Below are 26,254 nucleotides of genomic sequence, written 5' to 3'. Positions count from 1 at the left end.
TGGAGCGAACAGGACCTTCCCTGTTTATCTCGGAAAAGCAAGTGTGCCTGGGAGAGTTTATAGCAGTGTTTCTCATCTCACGGTACGCATACCCTTGGAGGTAGGCGGCATGGCTGCCGGGGAGAATATTTTCTGCCAACCTGTTCATGGTAGCCGAGCTGCCACTGCCGGGGACCCCTCCTTGCTGCCCGTCCCACCCACTGAAGCTACTGCTGGGGATCTCTGCCCAACCTCCCTCTCCTCCCGAAGTCAACCCACAGGGCTTCCCTCAGATGTCAGAGCTGACATCAGAGGAAAGCCTTCCGGGTCAGCAGGGGGCCACAGTTCCCAGTTACCTTCTTGCCACTCACTCATTCTTCCTTCAGGGGCTTGTTGTTTTTTTTTTGGGGGGGGAACGGCAGCAGTTCACATGCTGCACGTAGCTGACCCAGAAACCCTCTTTCCCACATCAGAGTGTGTGAATCGCTGCCTATGCATCCCTCCCAACAAGCCGCTGAAGGCAGATGGATCATGTGTGGCACAAACAAGTAAGGGGATGCAATCTTTCTGGGACAAAGGGAGAAAGGAGGGGGAGAAGGAGTACGTTGGGTCATGAACTCGACTCAGGATTGAATTTTGATTGAGTGACCAGAGAGCTGGATTGAGGACATATGCTAGATGTAATTTACTTAGATTTCAACAAAGCCTTTGATACAGTTCCTTATAGGAGGCCGTTGAACAAACTTGAAGGGCTGAAGTTAGGACCCAAAGTGGTGAACTGGGTTAGAAACTGGCTGTTGGACTGACGCCAGAGGGTGGTGGTTAATGAAAGTCGCTCGGAGGAAGGAAAGGCGAGTAGTGGAGTCCCTTAGGGTTCGGTGCTAGGACCAATCCTGTTCAATGTTTGTGAGTGACATTGCGGAAAGGTTAAAAGGAAAAGTGTGCCTTTTTGCAGATGATACCAAGATTTGTAACAGAGTAAACACCGAAAAGAGAGTGGAAAATATGAAAAAGGATCTGCAAAAGTTAGAGGAATGGTCTAATGCCTGGCAACCAAAATTCAATGCAAAGAAATGCAGAGTAATGCATTTGGGGATTAATAATCGGAAGGAACCGTATATGCTGGGAGGTGAGAAGCTGATATGCACGGATGGGGAGAGGGACCTTGGGGTGATAGTGTCTGAAGATCTAAAGGCGGAAAAAACAGTGTGACAAGGCAGTGGCTGCTGCCAGAAGGATGCTAGGCTGTATAAAGAGAGGCATAGCCAGTAAAAGGAAGAAGGTGTTGATGCCCCTGTACAGGTCATTGGTAATGCCCCACTTGAAGTATTGTGTTCAGTTTTGAAGACCATATCTGGCGAAGGACGTAAGAAGACTTGAAGCGGTCCAGAAGAGGGCGAAAATGAAAGGATGCTTGTGCCAGAAGACGTATGAGGAGAGACTGGAAGCCCTGAATATGTATACCCTAGAGGAAAGGAGGGACAGGGGAGATATGATTCAGACGTTCAAATACTTGAAGGGTATTAATGTAGAACAAAATCTTTTCCAGAGAAAGGAAAATGGTAAAACCAGAGGACATAATTTGAGGTTGAGGGGTGGTAGATTCAAAGGCAATGTTAGGAAATTCTACTTTACCGAGAGGGTGGTGGATGCCTGGAATGCGCTCCCAAGAGAGGTGGTGGAGAGGAAAATGGTGACTGAGTTCAAAGAAGCATGGGATGAACACAGAGGATCTAGAATCAGAAAATAATATTAAATATTGAACTAAGGCCAGTACTGGGCAGACTTGCATAGTCTGTGTCTGTATATGGCCGTTTGGGGGAAGATGGGCTGGAGAGGGCTTCAATGGCTGGGAGGGTTTAGATGGGATGGAATAGGTTTTGACAGAGATTTCAGAAGTTGGAACCCAAGCACAGTACCAGGTAGAGCTTTGGTTTCTTGCCCAGAAATAACTAAGAAGAAAAAATGTAAATTGAATCAGGTTGGGCAGACTGATGGACCATTTGGGTCTTTATCTGCCGTCATCTACTATGTTACTATGAAGGGAGGTGGCATGAACTTGGGACACAGAAGGGAGGGAGGAAGGAAGCACTAACTTGGGACATAGGAGAGAGGAAATAGAAAGGGAGAATTGGGCATGAGTGTGAGTGAGAGGGAAAGATGATGACATATGGGGAAAGGAAGAGGAAAATTGGGCATAGAGAGAGAGAGGAGAGAGGTAGAGATGCTTGGGGAAGAGAAGGATGAGAGGGATAAATGTTGGATATGGTGGTGGAGAGGGAAAATTGAAGGGGATGCGAGGGGGAGGAATATCGGACATAGTGATGGAGGGAGAGATGTGGTATGGTGCTGGAAAGGGGCAATAGGAGAAATGGGCATGGGGCTGGTGGGCAGTGGTGAAAAATACTGCACATGAACCGAGGAATGAAAGGGGTAGAAATGTTGGATGTGGCAGTACAGGGGATGGGAGAGATACACCCCGGTTATCTTTCTGTCTTTCCCCACTCTTTGCAGCAAGGGAGGGACTGAAGACAGAGACAGAGAGAGCGAGACACACACACAGACAGACAGAGAGAGATATGTTGCCAATAGGGGTGGAAGAGAGAAAGGAAGAAAAGTTGGACTCAAGGAGGGACAGAAAGAGATGTTGGTTGGGGAAGGGAATGAGGTCTGGAGGAGAAAAACATGCTGGAGATAGAAAGAAATACTGGATGCACAGTCAGAAGGAAGTGTAACCAGAGACTCATGAAATCAGCCAACAAAAGTAGGAAAAATGATTTTATTTTCAATTTAGTGATCGAAATGTGTCCATTTTGAGAATTTATATTTGCTGTCTATATTTTTATGTTTTTCCATAGTTGTTACTGAGATGACATTGCATATTTTAAATTCATCTGCCTTGACGTCTTTGAAAAAATCCCTGAATATAAATGATAATTAACATTTTCTTTGCATAGTGTACAAATGTTTTTTTAAAAAAATTTTGTGGTTATCGTTATGTATTAATAAGATTACATTGTGTATACTGTATATGAAAAATGGATGGAATAAACTGCATTACAATTAATACTATTATTATGGGGGTGGGGTCAGGGGTGGAGTCTGGGAGGGGTACTCGGTTGATATTTGTTAGACTTAGGGGGTACTTGGCTTGAAGAAGTTGAAAAATAGAGAATGACACGGTGAAGAAAACCCGCGGTGGGCCGCGGTTTGCCCGCAACTATGGAGACGCTAAAGCCCAAGTCGCCGCAGGCACAGGGACAAAACTTTTCACCACCCGCAAGAACGGTGACAAGCCTCGTCCCCGCAATTGAAGGCACCCTTCGTTGCTTACCGCTATTCACAGTGTCTTCAATGGCCCTTCTAAGTTCCCTGTTGCCCTCATCATTGCCAACATGATGCCGTGACCATAGTCTTTCTGTTCTTCTCTGCCCTTGCCTTGACTCTGTACCACCGACAGCACCTCCTTTTCAGAACCTGCTCCTCTGGGCTCTGCGACCAATTGGATCTTCATCTTCTCCTCCCCCAAGCTATGACCCAATCGCTACTGCCACACCATTTTCAAAACTCATGTTGTGAGTGCTATTTAGCAGCAGCGAGTCGCAGAGCCCAGAGGAGCAGGTTCTGAAAAGGAGGTGCTGTCGGTGGTACAGAGTCAGCGTCGTTGGCGAGTCCCATTCCTGACCTAAGGTAAGGTTGCAGTTTTCTGGTATCCTCCTGCCGATCTTTGGTCGATTCGTTCCGATCCAGACAATTTATGATCCTCCACGTGTATAATTGTTTGACCTGCCCATCCTCCACCCTTCTGTGAATGCTCCTTTACGGTTTAATTAATTTATTTATATTATAACACTTGATACATTGCCAAAGGGCCTGGAAAGGCATCTATACAGCTTACAAATATCAAAATGGTGGAAGAAAATGTAGATGAAAATGAAAAGAAGAGGAGGATGTAAGAGGAGAGTAGGGAATATTGAGAAAAGAAAGAGGGGCAGGAGAAAGCTACAGGGTCATGGAACCAAAAGCATTTAAGGTGAGGTGATAGTTTAAGCAGTTTCTTTTTTTTAAAAAATTATATATTTATTGAATTTTTCAATATAATCAAGCAATAAACTTGTACAGAAAGGAAATTCAGCTAGAAATTAATACAAATGAAAATATATAAAAGAATATCTAATATAAGCATAAATTTTAACTCAAGTCCTCAAACAGATCCAAGAAGGGTAATAGGCGAATCAAAGTAATTACATTTAACAAAGCAATAACTAGTTGAATGAGATTAGAGCACCCTTTCTTAAGCTAAGCACTCTACTTTCTCCAGACATGCAGTTGAGAGAAAGGTTGTCAGTTGAGATGGCTCAAAGAAAACAAATTTATGAGAACGATAATTAATTACACATTTACATGGATGTCACAAGTAAAAAGTCGCCCCCAGGGATATAACACCAGGTTCCTTAACAAAAATCCTCGTCTCCTTCTCTGCGTATCCTTAGCCAAATCTGGGAACATCTGAATTTTACAACCTAAAAATTATTTTTGTTTATTTTTAAAGAAAAGTCTTAGCAACCAGTTTTTATCTGGTACGAGAGCTACTGTCAAAAGTAAAGTGGCTGGGTTCACTAATTCTTTATCAGATATTTCCAAAATATTAGATATATTCATTAAATCATGTCCCAATTTCTGTTCTTGTTGTTGGTCCTGGGTCTTATTTGGAAGGTAATAGACCTGCGTAAATGGTGGTAATGACTCTTCAGAAAGCTCCAATACTTCCGTCATATAGCGTTTCAACATTTCCCTAGGGGCTATCATAGGAACCCTGGGGAAATTTATCAGTCTAAGATTGTTATTACGAGAAAAATTTTCCATTGCCTCCATCTTCCTTCTTAGGTTAGTATTGTCTTTAATTAATACCTCAGTAATTTGTTGGGAGACTTTTAATTCTTGATGGATATTCTGTACTGAAGTGTTAGAGTCCTTAAGTCCAGTCTTTAAATTTTTAATCTCAGTTTCGTGGTCATTAAGTTTCTTTTCTAATTGTTGTAATTGCGGATTTATGGATCTTGCCAAGTTGGCTACAAGATCCCACAGAGAGTCCAATGTTACCTCTCGGGGCTTCTCAATTTGAAAAGATTGTAAATTTAATTTAGTTAGCTCACCCTCTGGCAGCGTGTCTCCTACAACAGTCTGTCGAGTTCTCTCATCCCCCACCGCTTCCTCCTCAGTCTCCTCGCTCAGACTCCTCTGCACCGGCAGGGAGTCCTGCAACACAGTCCCCCTGTTGTTCTCCTTAGCCTCCGGGAGGAGGTGAACTCCGACCTCCGGAAGTACCTCCTCTCGCGGGGAACTGGTTGACTGAGGGCGTGGGGGAGTTGCTCTCACTTCGGGGCTCAGCGATGTCTCCAACCCCATGGAGAACGGCATAGATGCGCCTCCACATGCGTCTCCTGCAGGGGACTCCCCGAAGATACTGGCATGCCCTGCATTCTCCTCATCAGCTCCTCGATGTTACCGAAGACGGCCATTCTGGAGCGCTGCGAGGCTCCAGCAGCGCTGCGTCCCCTCCTCTTCAGCATTGCTCAAAACAGGTAACAAAGTTTTGAAGTAAACGGAGATTTTAAGGAGCTTCAGGGAGAGTGAAGCTCAAACAACCTCTCGTGCGGCCATCTTGGATCCTCAGCAGTCGTGATCTCGTTTAAGCAGTTTCTTGAAAGAAAGGGTGGCGAGTTGATTTTTAATATGAAGGAGAAGTTCATACTAGTCGTTTAGGCCCTCAAACAGTATAGCAAATAAAAGAGAAACTTTACCCAGATATCAGAAAGCTGTGTCACTTGAGATTGTGAGATGCAGAACTGACAGGAAAGGCAATGTTAGAAGATTTTTATCAGCTTACATATCTAATCCGAGTAGCCTTGATTGTTGCTTCCACTGCTGCTGGAATGGCAACCGGCATCCCCCTTACCTTCACAGCTCATTTTAAGGTTTGAGACTTGTTGAAAGTCGCCGGAGCGTACATGCAGTCGCGTGCGTCTGTGGGCAGAAGCGGGGCGGTGAAGGGGACGGCAGGGACAGGGATGGTGATCTGGTGACGAGGCAGCGACGGGGACAGATTTTTTCCCCGTGTCTTTCTCTATTGAGAAACACTGGTTTATAGGACACTTTAGGCTTGTCCTCAGGCAACATCAGTGTTTTAGATTCCCTGAAGACTGACCAATTTCTCTAGATCCTCCCCAAGCTAAAGCTTACTCTTAAAAGGCAGTCTGACTATTTGCTGCTTAGAAGTAGCATCAGTTGCTCAATGCTGGAGCCAAAGAAACTGCCTTGCTGTCACCACTAAAGACATTTGCTTCGTCAAATATCCTTACAAGGTCATACAAAGCGTTCGCCAAATAAGTCAGGCCCATTTCCATGTTTAGGAACTCTGATTCCACTAAGGAGCCTGCTACTTGTTGGACCCAGGAAACGCAAGCTCGAGCAGCATAGAAACTGCAAATAGCCACCTGCAAAGAGTGCAGAAATTTCAAATGATTGTTGGCAAAGAAGATTTTAACTTCCTATCCTGAACATCCTTTAAAGCCACACCACCTTCAACCGGTATTTTTCTTCTAAGGAGTCCAATAAGGAGTCCACTCTAGGGAGATTTAATTTAACCTGCTCCTCCCGAGATATAGGATAAAAGGTGAGACATGGCCTTAGGCACTCTAAAACTGGCATCTGGGGTGGACCACTGTACCAAAATTAATTCTTGAATTGCCTTATGCATGAGAAAACATCTTTGGTGGTTTTTAGTGATCGCTATCTTAGATTAGAAGTAGATGGGGGTCTGTGACTCAGGCACAGAAAAATTAAGTACCTGTAAAGCTTTGGAAATGAAAGATGACAACTTCTCTCAGTGCAAAACCTGCACAGCTGTGGGATCATCAGCCTCATTACTCCTAAGCTCTTTCTTCAGGTCCTCCAAAAAGATCTCCAAGGAAGACACTGACCTATCCTGGGGGGAGGGAGAACAACAGTGATAAGGATTCCATGTCTGTTGCTGTGACATAGTGAAAGGAAATGGGTACACAGAAGTCCCAGGGCTGGGACACAGAAGTTTTCAGAAGCTCCAAAGCCTTGTAAAGGTAATCTCTGTGGAGCAATATAACAAACTCTGAGGGGGGAGGGGGAACCCTCAGATTGGGCCCCTGTAGAGACAGAGCCAGGACCTGATAAAACCCACTATGTCAGTTGAGAGGACCCAGAAAAGGAGAGGGCTGAAGAAAAGGACCCTGCCGAAGTCACAGAAGAAACTGCAAGATCCGTCTCATGCTACACCAAAATGGCCATGGGAGAGTTAGATCCACCTACCATACCCTGTATGGGAAAAGAGCTAACCATCTACTGCAGATGTGTCCTCTGATGCTGAAGAGGCCGCACACCCCCTGAACACATCCCCGACACTGCTCAATGCTTTCCACAGTGCAAGCAGTGCTTAACTATTTCTGCCACTTGCGCCAGATTAATACAGATCAATCCTGCACAGTCAACACTAAAAGAAAACAGTCCTTTTCATACATATAGAACACAATCTACCTACCCTTCACACTTGCCCACTTGCTTCCTTGTCACCATCACCACATTCTCCCTACCCCTGATCCTGGCAGGCCTGCCTGGCTGTCACCATCATCTCTGTACCCCTGTCACCAGATTCTCTCCCTTCCCCTTCCCCCCATCCAGCCTGGCACTTCTCTCCCTACTTCTCTCTCTGGCCAAGGAGGAAGGCTATCACCTTGGCCGGCCTGTCTGCCACCTTATTCTCTAGCTACCTGTCATCCCATGCTTCATGTCACCATTGCCTCATTCTCCCTACCCCTCATGATGGTCGTCACCTGTCCTTTTTGCTAGTTCTCATATAGCCATACTGCCTGCTTACTTGTCTCTGCTATCTTGTGCCCCCCCCCTCCTCTCCCTGTCACCTCTCTCTCTCTTCATGCTAGCTCTCACTCTTTCTTCTCCTTACTCTGGCCTGTCTTGTCACTTCTCTCTCCCTTCCTCCTAGCTGTCCCCCACAATCCCAAGTCCACCCCTGCCTAACCTGTGGTCCAAATTGACTCTCCTCTCTTTCCTCCCCCACCTGTCACATGCATGCCAAGTCCCAGCACCTGCTAAGCCTTTCCCCCTCCCCCATCCCCACTAACCTGACCTCAGCAGCTCCAGCCAAGTGGTTTGGCAGGGGACGTAGGCCCTCTCCCAACCAGCCACCCCAGTGCTCAACAGCTGCAGCCACCTTCACCATGGCAGCGGGGAGCCGTAGGGTTCTGGCCCAGTCCGCCCCCCCTCCCCTCCTCCCCTGAAGTCCTTCCCATCTCCAGACCCAGTGCCCACACTTACCCTGTGCAACATTGTCCAGCTCAGGTGGGGGGGCAGGACAGAACGCAACTGGGAGCCAGAGAGCCATCCCGCTCCTCGCTCGGGTGGCTGCACAAAGCAATCCCTTAGACGCGCACAAAAAGGCAACATAAAGTGAAGTGCCGCAGATCCCCAGAAGCAGCAACTCAGCCGCCAGCTCTCCCTCCTCTGGAGCTCATCACGTAGGAAGTAAACTCAGCACAGGCACACATTGGTTCAGCTGCAGAACAACATGTCAATCACAAACCACCTTAGATCTCTGAGGTTGTTTGTGATTGGCCCGTTGTGCTGCAGCTGAACCAATGTGTGCATGTGCTGAGCTTACTGCCTACATGCTGAGCTCCATGCTTAAGTGACAGAGACTGTTGCTGCTGATTCGTCAGGAGCTCAGTGCGGTGCTGGACCAGAAATTAGGTAGGCCTCGAGTCGGGATAGGAACCCCAGTTCCATCCCCGTGGGAGTCCCGTCAGCCTTGGAGGGGTCCCTGTGGGAGTCCTATGGGCCTAGAGGGGGGATCCCCGCGATCCCCGTTCAGACCTCTACTTACCACTGGTACCTTTATCTGTCCATCAATTGGTCCTCTCTCTTTTTTTTTTTTTTTTTTAATTAACAGTGTGAGCAAGGGGAGAAGCTGCACAGAGACAGGAACACTTGGGTGGGGAAGGGACCTGGGGTGATGAGGTGTTAACCCCCAAAGCTGTACCACTCGGCCAGGACATCCCAAAGCTCTACTGAACTAGAAAACTAGAACAGAAGCTAAGAGGCAGGCAGACAAATCAGGGGCTAGTGAGAAAATGTCACTCTGCTGGAGATAAGAGCATATTGGATTACGAGATGTCTCATCCAATAGGACAGAGTGCAATTCAGTATTCTATCGCTACCTGCTGGTAGATGGATACAACCCACTAGTCTCAGGATTCATCTGCTGCTGGTGCTAAGGAAGTACAAGGACATGAAGACTTTTATAAAGGCACTGTTAACTGCCTCCACTATTTACAGAGAAGCACAACAAAGGTGAAAAAAACCACAACATTCAAAATGATATTTAAAAAAAATGTATACATTTATTTAAATTTCATAATCAGTATTTCTTACTAGGGAATATTCTATTTATGCAAACAGAATATTCAACTATTGAGTTTTAAGTAAAATGTGTACTGTATATACTCAAATATAAGTCGATATCCCCATTTCCACCCCCAAAAGGAGGAAAAATGGTTGACTTGAATATAAGTCAGGCAGCTTAATATTCAAGTGCCCTGCCCTGCCAGGCTCTCAACCCAGCCCCCTCCCTGTCAGGCACTGCACCCAGCTCCCCATCCTCCCTCCCCTGTCAGGCTCTGCACCCAGCTCCCCTCCCTCCCTGGCTCTGCACCCTGTCCCCTCTCCCTACCCTATCCTTGTACCTCCTCTGCCGATCCATGGTGGTCCAGAGGTGCAGCAGGCAGGAGTGAACTATCCGCGCTCCTGCCCCACTGCTAACCCAGTCAGTGGTGGCTGCCATGAGATTGGGTTTCAACCGCTGAGCAGGAGCACGCTTTGGCACTGCTGCTCGGTGCTGAGCTGCTTCTTGACTGGCTCCTGCTCGGTGCCGCTCAACGGCTGAAGAAACCTGATCGGGTTAGCAGTGGGGCAGGAGCGCGGAAAGCTCGCTCCTGCCACTGCACCTCTGGACCACCAGGGATAGGCAGAGGAGGTACGAGGACAGAGCAGGGAAGAGGGTCAGGGTGAAGAGCTGGGCGACGGCCTGCAATAATTCTGGGAGGGAGCGCTGGCCCGAATATAAACTGGGACCCCCATTTTTGGGTCAATTTTTAGACCCCAAAATCCCAGTATATATTAGAGTATATACAGTAATTTATTTTGATGTTATTTTGAGCAGTGGATCGTTGTCTTTTTTTCCTTTGTTACAGTAGAATCCCAATTAACCGGTACTCAAGCAACCAGCACTCTCATCCAACTGGCCAAAAAAAAAAAATTTGTACCCGACGCAGCAGGAGCAGCCCTGAGATGTGAACCCCGCCCTGAAGCAGCAGCAATGGTCCTGAGCCACGAATCCTCCTTCCCTCCAACTCCAAAGCAGAAGTTCTGAGCCGCAAACCCCCTCCCTCCTGCTCCAAAGCAGCGGCAGCAGTCCAGAGCCACAACCCCCCCTTTACCTGAAGCAGCAGCTAGTCAGCACTGAAAACAGGCTGCTCGCAGCCAGCCTCAGTTGGGCCTTTCCTCTGACACATCACTTCCAATGCAGCAGAGGAAAAAGCCTTGCCGGGGTTGGTTGCGAGCAGTTTTTTTGCAGCACTGCCTCTGCTGACCAGCTGCTGCTTCAGTAAGTGAGGGGGAGTCCAAGAGGTCAGACCCATGTGGAGGGAGGGAGGGCAGCGGGGGGGAGGAGGTGGACCAGAAGCATATGTGGAGGGAGGGTCCAGCAGGGTACAAAGGAGGGGGAGATAGATGGATAGATACTGGAGCCATAAGTGGGGCGAGAAGGGGGGAGAGAAAGTGACCCAGAAAGAAGGGAAGAACAGATGTTGTACCTACAAGTGGAACTTGTAGGTACAACATTAGCATTAGTTGGGGAGGGAGACCAAACTATTTTTACAGTAATTCTCAAGCAACCAGAAACTACAGTTATCCGGGCATCCACCAATCCCCATAGCTGCCAGATAACAGAGTTTACTGTAATTCTATTGCTCGTAGCTTCTTACACATGCTCCCAGCGGTTAGCAGAGAATAACAAATGCACTGTGTGATCCTCCAGATTAATCCTCTTTGCCAGGTAGGAGTCCACCAACTGTCCTACTTCTGTTGCTCTTTCTGAGGGGTAAAGAGGGAACAAAATGCAGAGTAAGAAAAAAACAAACAAACAAACAAGTCTCATCATAGAAGAGCTGAAAATAATATGCAGAGTCCAGCAATTATCACTTTATCAATTAAAAAGGTTTATAGAGTACCAAGAATCTATATCCCACTGCCCAATTTCAAAGTGGTATGCAACAAATAAATTTCATAAAATACAATGTAATAAAATTGATAACTAAAGTGTTTAAGTAAATCACTTCTTTTTTTTTTTAAGTTTTTACTAATAATCCAAACAACCCCCCCCCCCCACCTCCACATGCATCGACCCCAGCGGCCAGCAGGCCCAACGGCTCAGCTCGGAGATCCGCTCCAGAGCATGTGAGCGCTGCTCCGCCCACCCGAATCCAGCTGGGAACTTTTGAAAAAGCTCCAATGAGATCTTCACCTGCATTGATACCAACGACCAACCTCCAACGGGATCCTCACTCCCACTGATACCAGGGACATTCGCATCGACCCCAGCGGCCAGCAGGCCCAATGGCTCAGCCCGGAGACCAGCTCCAGAACGTGTATTTGCATGACTGGACTGGACTGGACTAATCAATGAGTATTTGCATGTCTACTCCAGCTATTACCAAGTGCTTGTCTACTCCGGCCAAAAGTATTTGCTTGTCTACTCCGGCCAAAAGTATTTGCTTGTCTACTCCAGCCAAAGTCGGTGTTCTCCCCAGGGCCTTATAGCCGGGTGCTGCGCCCGGCTAATTTAGATGACCGCCCAGCGAATCCTGCTGCTGCGGCCGATGCTCCTTCCCGGGCTGACTCGCCACCAAAAATTTTGTTTGACGCCTGCCTTTTTTTTTTTGCCAGCATGCTTTTACTTGCTTCAGCCCTTCCTCGTTGCCGGGACCTGCCTACTTTCTGTTTCCGCAAAGTCAGGACCCGGCAGTGAGGAAGGCCCAAAGCAAGTAAAAGCAGCAAGTTGTAAGCTTCCCTCCGGGACTCTATTGTGTGCGTGCCGGCTTCCCTTCTCTCCCCCCCCCCGGGACGCTACTTCCGGTTTCGGAGAGAAAAAAAAGGGAAGCCAGCACGCACACGATAGAGCCCCGGAGGGAAGCTTACAACTTGCTGCTTTTACTTGCTTCGGGCCTTCTTCGCTGCCGGGTCCTGCCTTCGCGGAAACAGAAAGTAGGCAGGATCCGGCAACGAGGAAGGCCCGAAGCAAGTAAAAGCAGCAAGTGTAGTGGTATACCATTTGAGAAAAACAAACACACGGACATCGGACCCGATTCTGCTTGCTCTTTTAAAGCTCCGATCCAAGCCACCTTGGTGCCTATTGTGGAAGATAAAGTGGTCAGCCAGGAAGAATGAAATCAAGAAAGTTCAAGTTTAGTCAAGCTGTGATTTGAACTTTATAGGCATTTGTTTTTCATCCTTTAACTGGCAGGCAGAAGGATGCTCCATTTATTAATCTTGCAAAGTCTGATACAGGAAAAGCTAGAAGTGCATCAGGATTTAAGGAGCTTGGGGTGTGCAAATCCACTTAATGCAGAAATTACAGTAAAACGAAATCACTTTTCTATTTCACTGCAGCTCTATGAGGTTTTTCGAGCTAATGTTCTTTTGCACTTAGCTATAGTCAAATGATGGATAGGAATATGTTTATTTCATTTAAGCTAAGAGAAAACAATATTTTTTCTGAGTATCCTTTAAATAATGGTTCACAAATTAATTCAGCCTGTTTTAAGGTTGGGTTTTGTTTTTCACATTATTGCTTCTGTTTTTATAATCCTTAAAAAATAAGGGGCAATTCTCCAAGTGGGTTCTTCCTCGTAGGCACCCTGAGACTGTACAGGGAACGCCTATTCTATAGCAGTAAATGGACTCCCAGGTTCCATTACAGAATGGTAGCATATAGCCTTAGATTCAGGCGCCTTAAAGTTAAAGCAGCCATAGAGCTGACGTAACTAAGCATGTCCAATTGTGGAAGAAATGATTTTATTTTCAGTTTAGTTATCAAAATGTGTCTATTTTGAGAATTGATATCTGCTGTCTATATTTTGCACTATGGCCCCCTTTTACTAAATCGCAATAGCATTTTAGCACAGGGAGCCTATGAGCATCGAGAGCAGCGCAGGGCATTCAGCGCATCTCCCTGCGCTAAAAAACGCTATTGCGATTAGTAAAAAGGGAGGGGGTATATTTGTCTATTTTTGTATAGTTGTTCCTGAGGTGACATTGCATAAAGTCATCTGCTTTGACCTCTTTGAAAACCTGCAGCATATAAATAATTAACATTTTCTCTGCGTACAGTGTGCTTTGTGGGGTTTTTTAAAAAAATTTTTTATTGTTGGTAGATCATTTTGACTTGGTCATTATAAAAGTAGCTCGCAAGCCCAAAAAGTGTGGGCACCCTTGCTGTAGAGCCATTTCTTGTATGACTGGATCAGCTATATTTATCTTTTTTTTTTTTTAGTTGTTTAAATTCATGCAGAAATAAATGGCTAGATTGAACCTAATGACTTCATTAACGCCTTTCCCTTTTTTTAACCTCTATACCATTTGAAAGAGGGCAAATACTTCTTAAATTTAGTAAAAATATTCTGGCACAAGTGTCAAACCTTAAAAAAGGAAGTTATATTGAGCATTGGAAAATAATAATAATAATTAACTAATAAAAATAGTACACATTTAGGGCTCCTTTTACTAAGTTACAATAGTGGTTTTAGCGTGCGCTTAGTGCGCAGAGAATTGCCACATGTGCTAGATGCTAACGCCAGCATTGAGCTGGCGTTAGTTTTCCCACATAGCACAGGGGTTTGCGTGCGCTAAAAATGCTAGCGCACCTTAGTAAAAGAGGGAGTTAATTTTCCCCACCACCAAATTTCCCCATCCTGCCCCACCCAGCTACTTTTTCATGCCACCCGGCTGGAAAAAATTTCTGGGGAGAACACTGCAAAGTATTTGCTTGTCTACTCCGGCCAAAGTATTTGCTTGTCTACTCCGGCCAAAGTATTTGCATATCTACTCCAGTTATAGTATTTGTTTGTCTACTCTGGATAAATTCTACCTTACTTTCTGCACAATTTAATCTGCTAGTCTTACTCCGGACAAAGCTATCACTCTCTGCTGACCATTCATTACACGATGGCGCTCTTTAAGTAATTATCTGATTTGGTTCCTTATCTTCTACTGGATCTGTTACAAAAGCAGGACAGGTGTTGCTTTATATACTCCTCCCATTCCAGTCCTTATAAGATCCCGCTCTACTAATTTAGAACCTCTTAAGACTGCAAATCATTTTCTATACAATTGTTCTGAAGGTGGTCCCTTTCAAATCCCTGTTGTACCCCTTTCGCGAAAACCTAGCAGACCTTATTGTAAAAAAACAGCGGATGCTGAGGAAGCTTACCTACTCGGTAACCACAGACGCTCCCCACCATCAAAACCTTAACGGTTTCTATTTAAATATATGATTTATCAGGAACAAGTCGCAGATGGTTAAAGACTGGCTGGAAGATACCAACCCTGATTTTGTTCTCCTAACTGAATCATGGTTGGTCTCGGATAACGATATTATTATACGCGACTGTCTGCCTTCTGGTTTCAAAATAATATCTCAACCTAGAAGCAGGGGAAAAGGGGGAGGAGTAGCTATTATCTTAAGAGAGTCCTTCGAGTCTACAATCCTAGCTTGAAATTCAGCAGATCTTGAAATTCTTTCCTGTAAACTCTGGACAGATCAGTTAGAAAACGCTCTAATAATTACCCTATTTTACATTCCTCCTAAGAAATGGCCCGCAGCCAAGGACATTTTCTACAAATTGCTCTTTAGAAACTCAATATCAGGCCCCTATAACCTTCTGATAGGATATCTGAATATTCACCTAGAGCAGGCAGAGCAGGGCGGCTAAAGATTTACTATCCTTTATCTCGTCATTAGACTTCTTTATGCCAGCCCTGAAAAGACCCATCAAGTTAGATCCAGTTACTTTTTCCTCCAAAGAACTAGTCAATCCCAAGATTTACTGGAAGCAAGCCACTTGGACTGACTCACTTTGGTCAGACCACCACCTATGTAATTTCCAATTTATCTGGCAATTAAGATGCCCCCCAACCAAATCCAAGGAAGCTAAAAGAAATAAGAAAATGGCAGCTAGCAGAGGTTTGGTGAACCCAGCGGAATTCTGGTCACACTATGACATAACTTCCAGTTCAGACTCGGACTCCTTTTCGGTGGACTCGTGGACTAACATGAGTACGCAAATATTAAAATGGCCCCCACTAAATTAAGGATAACGAGAAATAAGAATCTGGAAGGCTGGTACAACGCTGAGTTAGGAAATGTGAAACGAGAGTTGCGAAAACTTGAAAGACAATGGTTGAAATCAGGGAACAGTGAAGGGAGATTGACTTGGAGACTAAAAGTAAAAAAATACAAAAAACTAACAAAAAAACGCACTAACTTTTACGCCTAAAAAATTGGCTCACCGAACACTAATAGTCGAAATATCTTTAAACTAGTCAACAATCTCTGATATTCAGGCCTTTACCTGTTCTACCTCAGATCCTCCACCATCTGCAGATGCTCTGGCCGAATTTAACAACAAAATCAATAACTTGAGATCCAAACTAATGGGCGCCACAACCAACCACCTGAACTACCCAGTTGCCCAATATAAAGATGAACCCAGGGTAGATATGTCATGGAACAATTTTACTATTCCATCCTGGCAGCAATTCTGCAAATTTTACATGAAATACGCCGATTCCTATTGCAGATTAAACTGCTGTCCTCCAAATATTATGAAAGTCGCTCCAGTCACTTTTAAAGCTAAGCTATACAATTGGCTTTCCTCTCTATTACTAACCGGTACATTTCCTGTGAATCTAGGCCAGATTCTGATCACACCAATCGTAAAAAAATCCTAAGGAATCTATCCAGTTGACATCAAATTACAGACCTATTGCGAGCACCCCCTTATTTGTTAAGCTGATGGAAGGCTTGGTCAACCAGGAATTAGTTAAATATTTGGACAAATTTAGCATTCTACAAGACAATCAGTCAGGTTTTCGATCGGGGTTTAGCACAGAAACTGTCATTGCATCATTGCTAGACTTCCTTCATACCTTATTCAGTCAAGGCACAAGCGCATTAGTTCTGCAATTAGACTTAAGCAGTGCCTTCGATTTGGTTGACCATGCTATTGTGATTGACTGTTTGGAGGCAATTGGTCTTTCAGGCAACACATTAAAATGGTTTCAGGGTTTTTTGAGCAAATGATCATACCAAGTCTATAGTGATAATAAACAATCCCGCAGCTGGGTAAACTCTTGCGGAGTTCCGCAGGGCTCTCCCCTTTCTCCTACATTATTCAACATTTACCTCGCCTCATTGGGGAACCTACTGCAAAGCTTAAAAGTTAAATTTTACATCTACGCAGATGATATCACCATAGTTATTCCCCTCACCACCCTGTCTTCCGAGACAAAGAATCAACTATCATCCATATTAAAGCAAATTGAATTATGGATGACCGACTTCAAATTGAAACTCAACTCAGACAAAACCAAATTTTTCTTGGCAAGCCCGAATGATAAAATTAAAGACTCATCGATTTTCTTGAATGGTCAAGTCTTCCCCATCCATAAAAATTCTGGGAGTGACTCTGGACCGTCACCTTACTTTAAATGCTCACACAGATGAGCACAGATGGCACCTTCCCAACTAATTTCAGCAAAATCATCATCACCCCAATCCTAAAAGACCCAAAAGGTCCAACAGACAACCCATCCAATTACAGACCAATCGCCTCAATACCTCTATATATCAAACTAACAGAAGGACTAGTAGCCAAATTCCTCAACAATTATCTCGAAAACCATAACCTACTCCATCCCACGCAATCTGGCTTCAGAACTAACTTCAGTACTGAGTCACTATTAGGCTCCCTTATAGACACAGCAAGACAACACTTCAGCACTGACGGCAGCTTTCGACCTAGTTGACCATTAACATACTTCTCCAAATTTTGGACACAATAGGCATCTCAGACAAAGTATACTCATGGTTTGAAGGCTTCTTAAAATCCAGATCATACAAAGTAAAATCAGACAAGGAAAAATCCAAACCGTGGTCCAACCCCTGCGGAGACCCACAAGGATCTCCTCTATCCCCTACACTCTTCAACCTATATACTGCCTCTCTCGGCATGTACCTGAACAAACAAGGTCTAACCTCTTACAGCTACGCTGATGACATCACCATCCTCATACCCTTTGACCAACTAAAGCTAGCAATGACAGACACACTACACCGAACACTAGCTACAGTTATGACGTGGATGGAAAATCACAAACTGAAACTCAACCCAGACAAAACTAAATTCATCCTCCTAGAAAATAACAAAGTCCCTACCACTACCAACATAGTAATCAACTCTATCAACTACCCTCTACAAACCTCCCTAAAACTACTTGGAATGACTATTGGCAGGGGCTGCACCATGCAACCACAAATAAACAAAACGATACAGAAATCTTTCGCAGTCATGAGGAACCTAAGACAAGTCCAAAAATTCTTCGAAAGACCACAATTTCTGCTTCTAGTACAATCACTAATCCTCAGTATACTCGACTACTGCAACATACTCTACCTCCCCTGCCCGGCAATAATGATTAAACAACTACAAACAATCCAAAACACAGCTTTGAGACTCGTATATTCATTGAAGAAATATGATCACATCACTGAGGCATAGATCAACTCACACTGGCTTCCAATCCAAGAAAGAATACAATTCAAATTTTACTGTACACTATTTAAAACTATTAATGGGAACAGCCCAACCTACTTAAACAACCGCTTTATCCAAACTACCTCTACCAAGCATAGAAAAACACACACCCCTTTCACTTATCCCACAATCAAGGAAGTAAAACAGAAAAATCTTTACGACAGCCTACTAGCCACTCAAGCAGCAAGACTAGATAACCAAATTTCCACCCTATTGACATCAACCCCTGACTACAAGAGGTTCAGAAAGGATATAAAAACTATACTCTTCAAGAAATCCCCGAGTAAAGCCTAATACCACGAACACCTCCCCTACCCCTGATCCTACCTTTCCCTCTCTCAGAAACGATCTCCAATCCAACTTTGTAACCCTTCCCTCCACAATTCTTATTGTAATCCGCTTTGAACCGAAAGGTAATGGCGGAATAGAAATCTGTAATGTAATGTAATGTAAAATGCTTCTCGACCCTATGGAAACTCAGAACCATCAGAAAATAGTTTGATGCAGCATCATTCCGTTTATTGGTCCAATATTCCATCTTGAGCATGCTGGATTACTGCAACATAATTTACTTGGGATCCTTCAAAAAAAAAAAAAAAAAACCCTTCAAAGACTCCGAGTTATCCAAAACTCGGCAGTTTGACTGATTTTTGGGCTAAAGAAATGGGAACACATAAGCCCCTATTATCAAAAACTTCACTGGCTGGCCCTGGAAGTACAAGTTTTGTTTAAATTTTTCTGCCTCTGTTTTAAATCAATATTTGGCCTGGCCCCCACATCCTTGGTGTCTCAATTTAATCTGAATAGTTCTATTAGGCCCACATGTAAAATTCATCTGTTCACCTATCCGACAATAAAGGCCTGCCACTACAAAAGATTTCTGGACAGAACTCTCGCCTTCCAGGCAGGTAAATGGAACGATTGGCTGGGTAACATCATCCTGCATTCCTCATCCTACTTTAATTTTAGAAAATCAGTAAAAACTAATTTGTTTAATCAATTTGTAACCTAAGAAATTTTTTAGTTTTTCACTTCTTCCACGCTGTAAGCTTGTATTCGATGTTTTTGTATGGTGCTGATTTCCAGCACTTCTTGTTGTTAACTGCCTCGAACTATCATGGCTTGTATTCGATGACTTTATACTGTGACCACTTCGCTGATTGTCCAGCACTTCTTGTTGTTAACTGCCTCGAACTATCATGGCTTGTATTCGATGACTTTATACTGTGACCACTTCGCTGATTGTCCAGTACTTCTTGTTGTAAACCGCCTCAAACTTTCTTGGCTTTGGCCGTATATAAGAATAAATTATTATTATTAGGAGGTTTCTACTGTGGCCTAGAGCACTAAATGCTCTGATGCTGCTCCAACACTCATAGGAATTCTATGAGCATCAAAATAGTATCAGAGTATTTAGTACACTGGGGCGCAGTAGAAACCTCTACTATGGCTTAGTAAAAGTGTGTGTGTGTGGGGGGGGGGGTTGGGGTGGAGGTGCTTAAACAAGGAAAAGCACAGTTACTTACCGTAACAGGTGTTATCCAGGGACAGCAGGCAGCTATTCTCACATGTGGGTGACATCATTCACGGAGCCCAGATGCGGACAGCCTCGCAAGCAGACTTGCATATAGAAAACTTCAGAAGTTTCGAGTCTGCCGCACCGCACATGCGCAAGTGCCTTCCCACCCAGCACAGATAGCTAGCAGAGAAGCCAACCAGGGGAGGTGGGTGGGTTGTGAGAATAGCTGCCTGCTGTCCCTGGATAACACCAGTTATGGTAAGTAAAGGTGCTTTATCCCAGGACAAGAGCAGGCAGCCTAATCTAAAATGTGGGTGACCTGCAAGCTAACTAGAATGCGATGGTGGGAGTGTTGGTAACTTAGGAGAATAAATTTTGTAATACTCTCTGGACAAAATGGCCATCACGTCTGGAGAAAACATCCAGACAATAATGAGAGGTAAAAGTATGAACCGAGGTCCAGGTGGCAGCTTTGCAAATTTCCTCAATAGGAGTGGATCTGAGGAAAGCTACTGAAGCCGTCATGGCTCTGACTTTGTGGGCTGTGACTCGACTCTGTAGATGTAGTCCAGCCTGGGCATAGCAGAAAGAGATATAAACAGCCATCCAGTTGGAGATGGTACGCTTAGAAATTGGATGTCCCAACTTGTTTGGATCGAAGAAGACATAAAGTTGAGGAGATCTGTATTGTTTGGTGTGTTCTAAGTATAAGGCCAAAGCACGTTTACAGTCCAGAGTGTGAAGAGCTGATTCTCCAGGATAAGAATGAGGTCTTGGAAAAAACACTGGAAGTACAATGGATTGACTGAGATGAAATTCTGAAACCACTTTAGGTAAGAGTTTAGGATGAGTAGGGAGGACCACCTTGTCATGATGGAAAACTGTAAAAGGCGGATCAGCAACTAAAGCTTGCAGCTCACTGACTCTTCGAGCAGATGTGAGGGCAATGAGAAACACCACTTTCCAAGTGAGATATTTCAGATGAGCCGAAGCCATTGGCTCAAAAGGAGGCTTCATCAATTAAGCAAAAACAACATTGAGATCCCAAACCACTGGAAGTGGTTTGAGAGGAGGTTTGACATTGAAAAGTCCTTTCATAAATCTGATGAAAAGCAGCAATTGCACTGAGATGGACTCAAATGGATGTAGACTTGACACCAGAAGTAGATAAGTGCAAAAGATAATCCAAGACAGAAGACAAGGAGGTATCTCAAGGCTACTTGTTATGAGAGATGCACCACGTAGAAAATTTAGCCCATTTTTGGTGGTAGCATTGTCCAGTGGCAGGCTTCCTGGAAGCCTCTAAAATTGTCTCAAACAGGCTGAGAAAACTGAAGAGGAGTTATGTTGAGAGGTACCAAGCAATCAAGTGTAGAGACTGCTAGGTTGGGATGAAGTAGAGATCCTTGACTCTGTGTAAGCAAAGATGGAAAAACTGGTAGAAGGTATGGCTCCCTGCTCCTGAGTTGAAGTAGAAGGGAATACTAAGGTTGCCTGGGCCACCAAGGAGCTACCAGAATCATGGTGGCATGATTGGTCTTGAGCTTGACAAGTCTTGAGAATGAGAGGGAATGGAGGAAATGCATACAGGAAGAGATTTGTCCATTCCAACAGAAAAGCATCCACCTTGAGGCGATGAGGAGAGTACATCCTGGAGCAGAACTGAGGCAGTTTGTGGTTGTGGGGAGATGCAAAAAGATCTATCTGTGGAGTTCCCCACCAGTGGAGAGAATGTCTCAAAGAAATGACTGTAATGTGTCGAGACGGTGGTTCACAAGCCTGTGTCCACTGAGATGCCAGGATCCACTTAGGAATTCTGAGGGGGAAGTCTGGCAAAAGGAGTCATGTGAACGGTCGAGGCCATATGACCGAGTAGTACCATCATGTGTCTTGCTGAGAATGCAAAATGGAAGACACTGACACAGTTGAAGAAGAGCATTCAGACGCTGCTGAGGAAGGAATGCTCCAAGCTGGATAGTGTCCAGGATAGCTCCGATGAACTGTAGATTCTGAGAGGGCTGAAGGTGGGATTTGGGAAAGTTGATTTTGAATCCCAAGCTTTGTAGGAACCACGTAGTCCATTGGGTCGCTACAATAACCCCCTGAGATGTAGAATCTTTGATGAGCCATTCATCCAGGTAGGGGAATACTTGGAGACCATGGTTCTGCAGAGCTGCTGCTGCTACCACCACTAGGCACTTCGTGAACACTAGGAGATGATGCCAGGCCAAAGGGTAGCACTCTGTATTGAAAATGCAGATTCCTCACCCGAAATCTGAGGTATTTCAGTACTGACGGGAGGCTAGATGAATGGGAATATTAGTGCAAACCTCCTTGAGATCTAGAGAACATAACCAATCGTTCTGATCTAGAAGGGGGATAAAGGGATGCTAGGGACAACATACAAAAGTTTTCTTTGACCAAAAATTTGTTGAGAGCCCTGAGATCCAGTATGGGTCGCAGATCGCCCGTCTTCTTCGGAACTAGGAAGTAATGGGAGTAAAAACCCCTGCTCTGCTATTCCAAGGGAACTTCCTCGATGGCATGGAGACAAAGCAGAGCTTGAGCTTCCTGAAGAAGAAGGGTGGTCTGGGATGGATTAGAAGGATACTCTCTTGGAGGAAGCTATGGTGGAATCTGAGCGAAATGAAGAGAATATCCTTCCCTGATTATTGACAGCACCCAGAGGTCAGATGTAATGATCTCCCATCAATGGCAAAAATGATGGAGATGACCTCCTATGGGGAGAGGAGAGGCCAGAGGTAGAACAATGGAGGTTATGCACTGTTTGAGACAGTCAAAAAGGCTGAGAAGCTTTGGGTGCAGCACAAGGCTGAGGTTTTTGTTGCTTCTGCTGTTGTTGTTTCTTGGGGGATGCTCGAGTGTAAGGAGCTGCCCTTGGAGATTAACGCCTCTGATAGGATGGAAGAGATCAAGAAGGCTTTGCAGGAGCTGGCTTAGGCTTTGGTCCGACGATGGAAGCAAAGGATTTCTCATGCTCAGACAACTTCTTGGTGGTGGCCTTGATTGATTCATCAAAGAGGTCATTGCCCTCACAAGGAATATTAGCCAGACGATTCTGAAGGTTGGGATCCATATAGATGATGCAAAGCCAGGCCAGACGGCGCATCGCTACCGAGAATGCAGTGACCCTCGAGGAAAGTTCAAAGGCATCATAAGATGACTGAAGAAGGGGCAACCTGAGTTGTGCCAAAGTGGCAATGACTTGCTGAAACTCTAAAAGCCTATATTGACCAAGGTCTTTAGAAAAACCAGGGAGTATATCAATAAAATACTTGAAATAAGTAGTAAAGATAAAATTATAATTCAAAACCCAGGAGGCCATCATCGAATTTTGATAAAGACGACGGCCAAACTTGTCCATGGTCCTTCCCTCTCTGCCAGGACGTACGGTAGCATAGACCCTGGAAGGATGACTCTTCTTCAATGAAGATCCCATAAGAAAGGATTGATGAGATAGTTGGGAGTTCTCAAAGCCCTTGCAATGTAGAGTTCTATACCTCAATTCCAACTTGCATGGAACAACAGGGATAGCATAAGGAGTCTCCAGGTTTCACTTGAAAGTTTGAGATAGAAGCCTGTTAAAAGGAAATTTGAGAGACTCTGCAGGAGGCCGAGGCATACTCATTTCCTCCAAATACTCCTTAGAGTACTTAGAACTCGTGTCCAATTTAAGATCCAGGTCCTCAGTCATTTGACGGAGGAAAAGGACAATTGATCCGCCAGAGCATGGCCTCAAGAGGGACTCAATAACCTCAAGTGGAGAACGAAGGTGAGGCCTCTCTGGAGTATTGGTATCCCAGTGAATAGACAGACTGGGATAAGGCATTGGAATTAGCTGAGTCCTCAGGTTATGCTATCGGTGTCCTCAATCAAAGAGTTTGAGGCCTCGAAGAACTGGAAGGCCTGGACGAGGAAGGCTTCTCTCTGGAAGAAGACCTGCGCCTCGATGAAGGTCTCAACCAGCGATGAGAGTGCTGCCTGAAAGCAGGTCTCGTGCAAGGTCGAGGAGACTTCGCCCTGTGCCTCGAAATAGGCAATGCTTATGGTGAGGGTATAGGGCTGGAAGCTGTAGAAAGAAACCCCATAGACTCGACTCTTTGCATAAAGAGTGTGAGGATTCCAGTCGAGACACTTGCAAAGACTCGACTCTTTGCATAGAGAGTGTGAGGATTCCAGTCGAGACACTTGCAAAGACTCGACTCTTTGCATAGAGTGTGAAGATTCAGCTCAAGGCACAGGCAAGGACTTGACCTGTTGCAAAACTACTGAGTGCCCAGGCTAGACTGCAGGAAACAGAGTCGAGGCAGGACTTGCTTAGTAACTGAACAAATTCCCGCTCTAAAATGGGCTGGATGGTAGCCTGCAATTGTGGTCCGAGTCTGAAACTGGACCACTTGCTGAGGCTAAAGGTTCCAAGATGGCAGAGGAAGCATGCTTCGACTTGGAGGAATGATGCTTGGGTAGCTTGAGGACCACCGCCGGAACCGTCTACTGAGGTATCTGACCTGAGGGAAACTCAGGAGAAGACTTGGCAGATTTACTCAAGGTCGATGACGTTCCAAATGAGGAAGGTCTGATGAGACTCGAGGTCGGAGTCATGGAGGCAGGAAGACACCCCGCAGCAGGCCTAACTGAGTCGGAGGTCGAGGGTGTAGCAGGGATTTCCATACTGAAAATCTTCTCCACTTGAACTTGACGACTTTTGAGGTCTCGAGGTTGAAGGGTAGCACAGCGAACGCACAACTCTGGGCAATGGTCAAGCCTCAGGCACTGAAGACACCAGCGGTGTGGGTCAGTGAGGGAGATCGCACACTGGCACTGGCTACACTTCTTGAAACCCGAGACCGGCCAGGACATAGAAAGAAAGATAGCCGCAGCAAAGTCGAAGCCCGCAGGCTGAGGGCATGCGGTAGGCCCCGCCAGTCAGTCGATGAAAACTAAAACTTTTTTTTTTTTTTGCTATTAATAATCAAAAGAAAAAACACAGCGACAAGGTAATAAGAAAAGAAAAGACGAGCTGCGGTGAGAGAAGGCACAAAGCAAACTAAGTAAAGCGCAGAGCGTCAAAGATGGACTTCTCAGCTCCTTGGAGATCTGAGATGTGCCCTATGCTGGGCACGAAGGCACTCGCGCATGCATGGTGCGGAAGACTTGAAACTTAAATTTTCTACAAGCAAGTCTACTTGCAAGGCTGTCTGCATCTAGGCTCCGTGAATGACGTCACTCACATGTGAGAATAGACTGCCTGCTTGTCCTGGGATAACAGAAAAATATCAAAGTTACTAAATTATCTCAAGCAATATACTGCTAATCTACCGTGTTTCCCTGAAAATAAGACAGTGTCATATTAATTTTGGGTCCAAAAAAAAATCGCACTAAAGTTTACTTTTGAGGATGTCTTATTTTTTTCATGTACAACAATCATCTCTCCCTTTCTCTCCTCTACCCCAATTCTTCCTCTTTCCTTTCTCCCCCCACTTCCACATGCATCATACCTCCCCTCTCACCCATCCATTTGTGCAGCATCTTTCTATCCCACCCTCCTTTCCATCCCCCTGTGCAGCAGAACCCCACCGACCCTCCCACCATGAGACTGACATACCTCCACTCCGAGGCCGCCTAAAGCAGCAGGGGTGGGGGTTGCTGAATCAACGAATCTGATTTTTTTCAACAAATCAGGCAGCACTAGTGTCAAGGATAAAGTCAGGGAGTGTTGGGAACATTCGAGGGGAGGGGTCTTCAGGGGTCAATCTTAACTAGGGCTTATTTTGGGGGTAGGATTTATATTAGGAGCATCTTTAAAAATCATGCTAGGGCTTATTTTCAGAATAGGTCTTATTTTGGGAGGGAAAAAAGGATACATCATCATGGAGAACATCCATGCAAACAGGAGAATAAAACCATACCATACCATAGTTTCTTATACCTCATTAAATTTCAACAAGAATTCAATATACAATAAGATTACTGAATAATAAATATGAAAAACTAGTCTTATAGCCCGTTACATTAACAGGTGCTAGAATATATATGTGTGTCTGTTTTTATTTTTTTTTCTCTCTCCTTAGCCGCTTTCTGTATTTCTGTCTGTCTTTTTTTTTTTTTCCCTTGGCTGTCCACTACCACCCTTGCCTGATCCCCCTGTCCATTCTCCCTTCCTTTTACCTCCACTGTGTCCTCCACCACCCCATCACTGCTCACCTTATCCAGCAGAAGCCCATCTCCCTTTGTTTTACCTCCCCCTGTCCATCATCACCTCCTTCCTGCTCCCCCTGTCCAGCAGTAGGCCTGTCTTTATTTTTCTGCCCCTCCCCCCTCCCTGTTCATCAGCACCTGTTCCCCTGTCCATCAACCCCTTTTCTGCCCTCCATTTCCGTGTGTTGCAGCATTTCCCTCCCAGCCCACTTCCCTGTGCAGTATTTTCCTCCCCCCCATACATTCCTTCTGAACTCCATGCCCTACTTATGTTTCTGGATTGGCTGCCGCGGCCAGCAGTCGCCGCGGCCGACATCCGACTCATGCCGCAGGAGAAGCAGTGCCCAACTTAAAACGCGGAAGGGTTGTCTTTTGATGTGAGCGGCACAGTTAATCTGTCCTGATCTGGATGCAAAGTTGCAAGAAAAGTGTTTTCCGGGTTTGGCTGCCGCGGCCAGCAGCCGCCGCAGCCGACATCCGAATTGGAGGGGGGGGGGGGAGGAAGAGAGAGAGCAGAGAGGCGGCGACCGCTGCGTCTTTCAACAGGGAGCAGGACAGA

At 45.3% G+C, this 26,254-nt stretch overlaps 1 protein-coding gene across 1 annotated transcript in view; it reads right to left on the bottom strand.

The window, feature by feature from the left end:
• Positions 1-26,254, bottom strand: part of DTYMK (deoxythymidylate kinase) — a 190,631-nt gene that overhangs the window by 121,261 nt on the left and 43,116 nt on the right. The window contains exon 2 of the mRNA XM_033957656.1: positions 11,070-11,178. Within this exon, the coding sequence (XP_033813547.1) occupies positions 11,070-11,178 (109 nt within the window). The remainder of the gene's footprint in view (positions 1-11,069; positions 11,179-26,254) is intronic.

The sequence above is a fragment of the Geotrypetes seraphini genome, chromosome 9 (genome assembly GCF_902459505.1).
Source record: "Geotrypetes seraphini chromosome 9, aGeoSer1.1, whole genome shotgun sequence".
Classification (NCBI taxonomy): Eukaryota; Metazoa; Chordata; class Amphibia; order Gymnophiona; family Dermophiidae; genus Geotrypetes; species Geotrypetes seraphini.
This window is presented reverse-complemented; position numbering and strand designations above follow the sequence as displayed.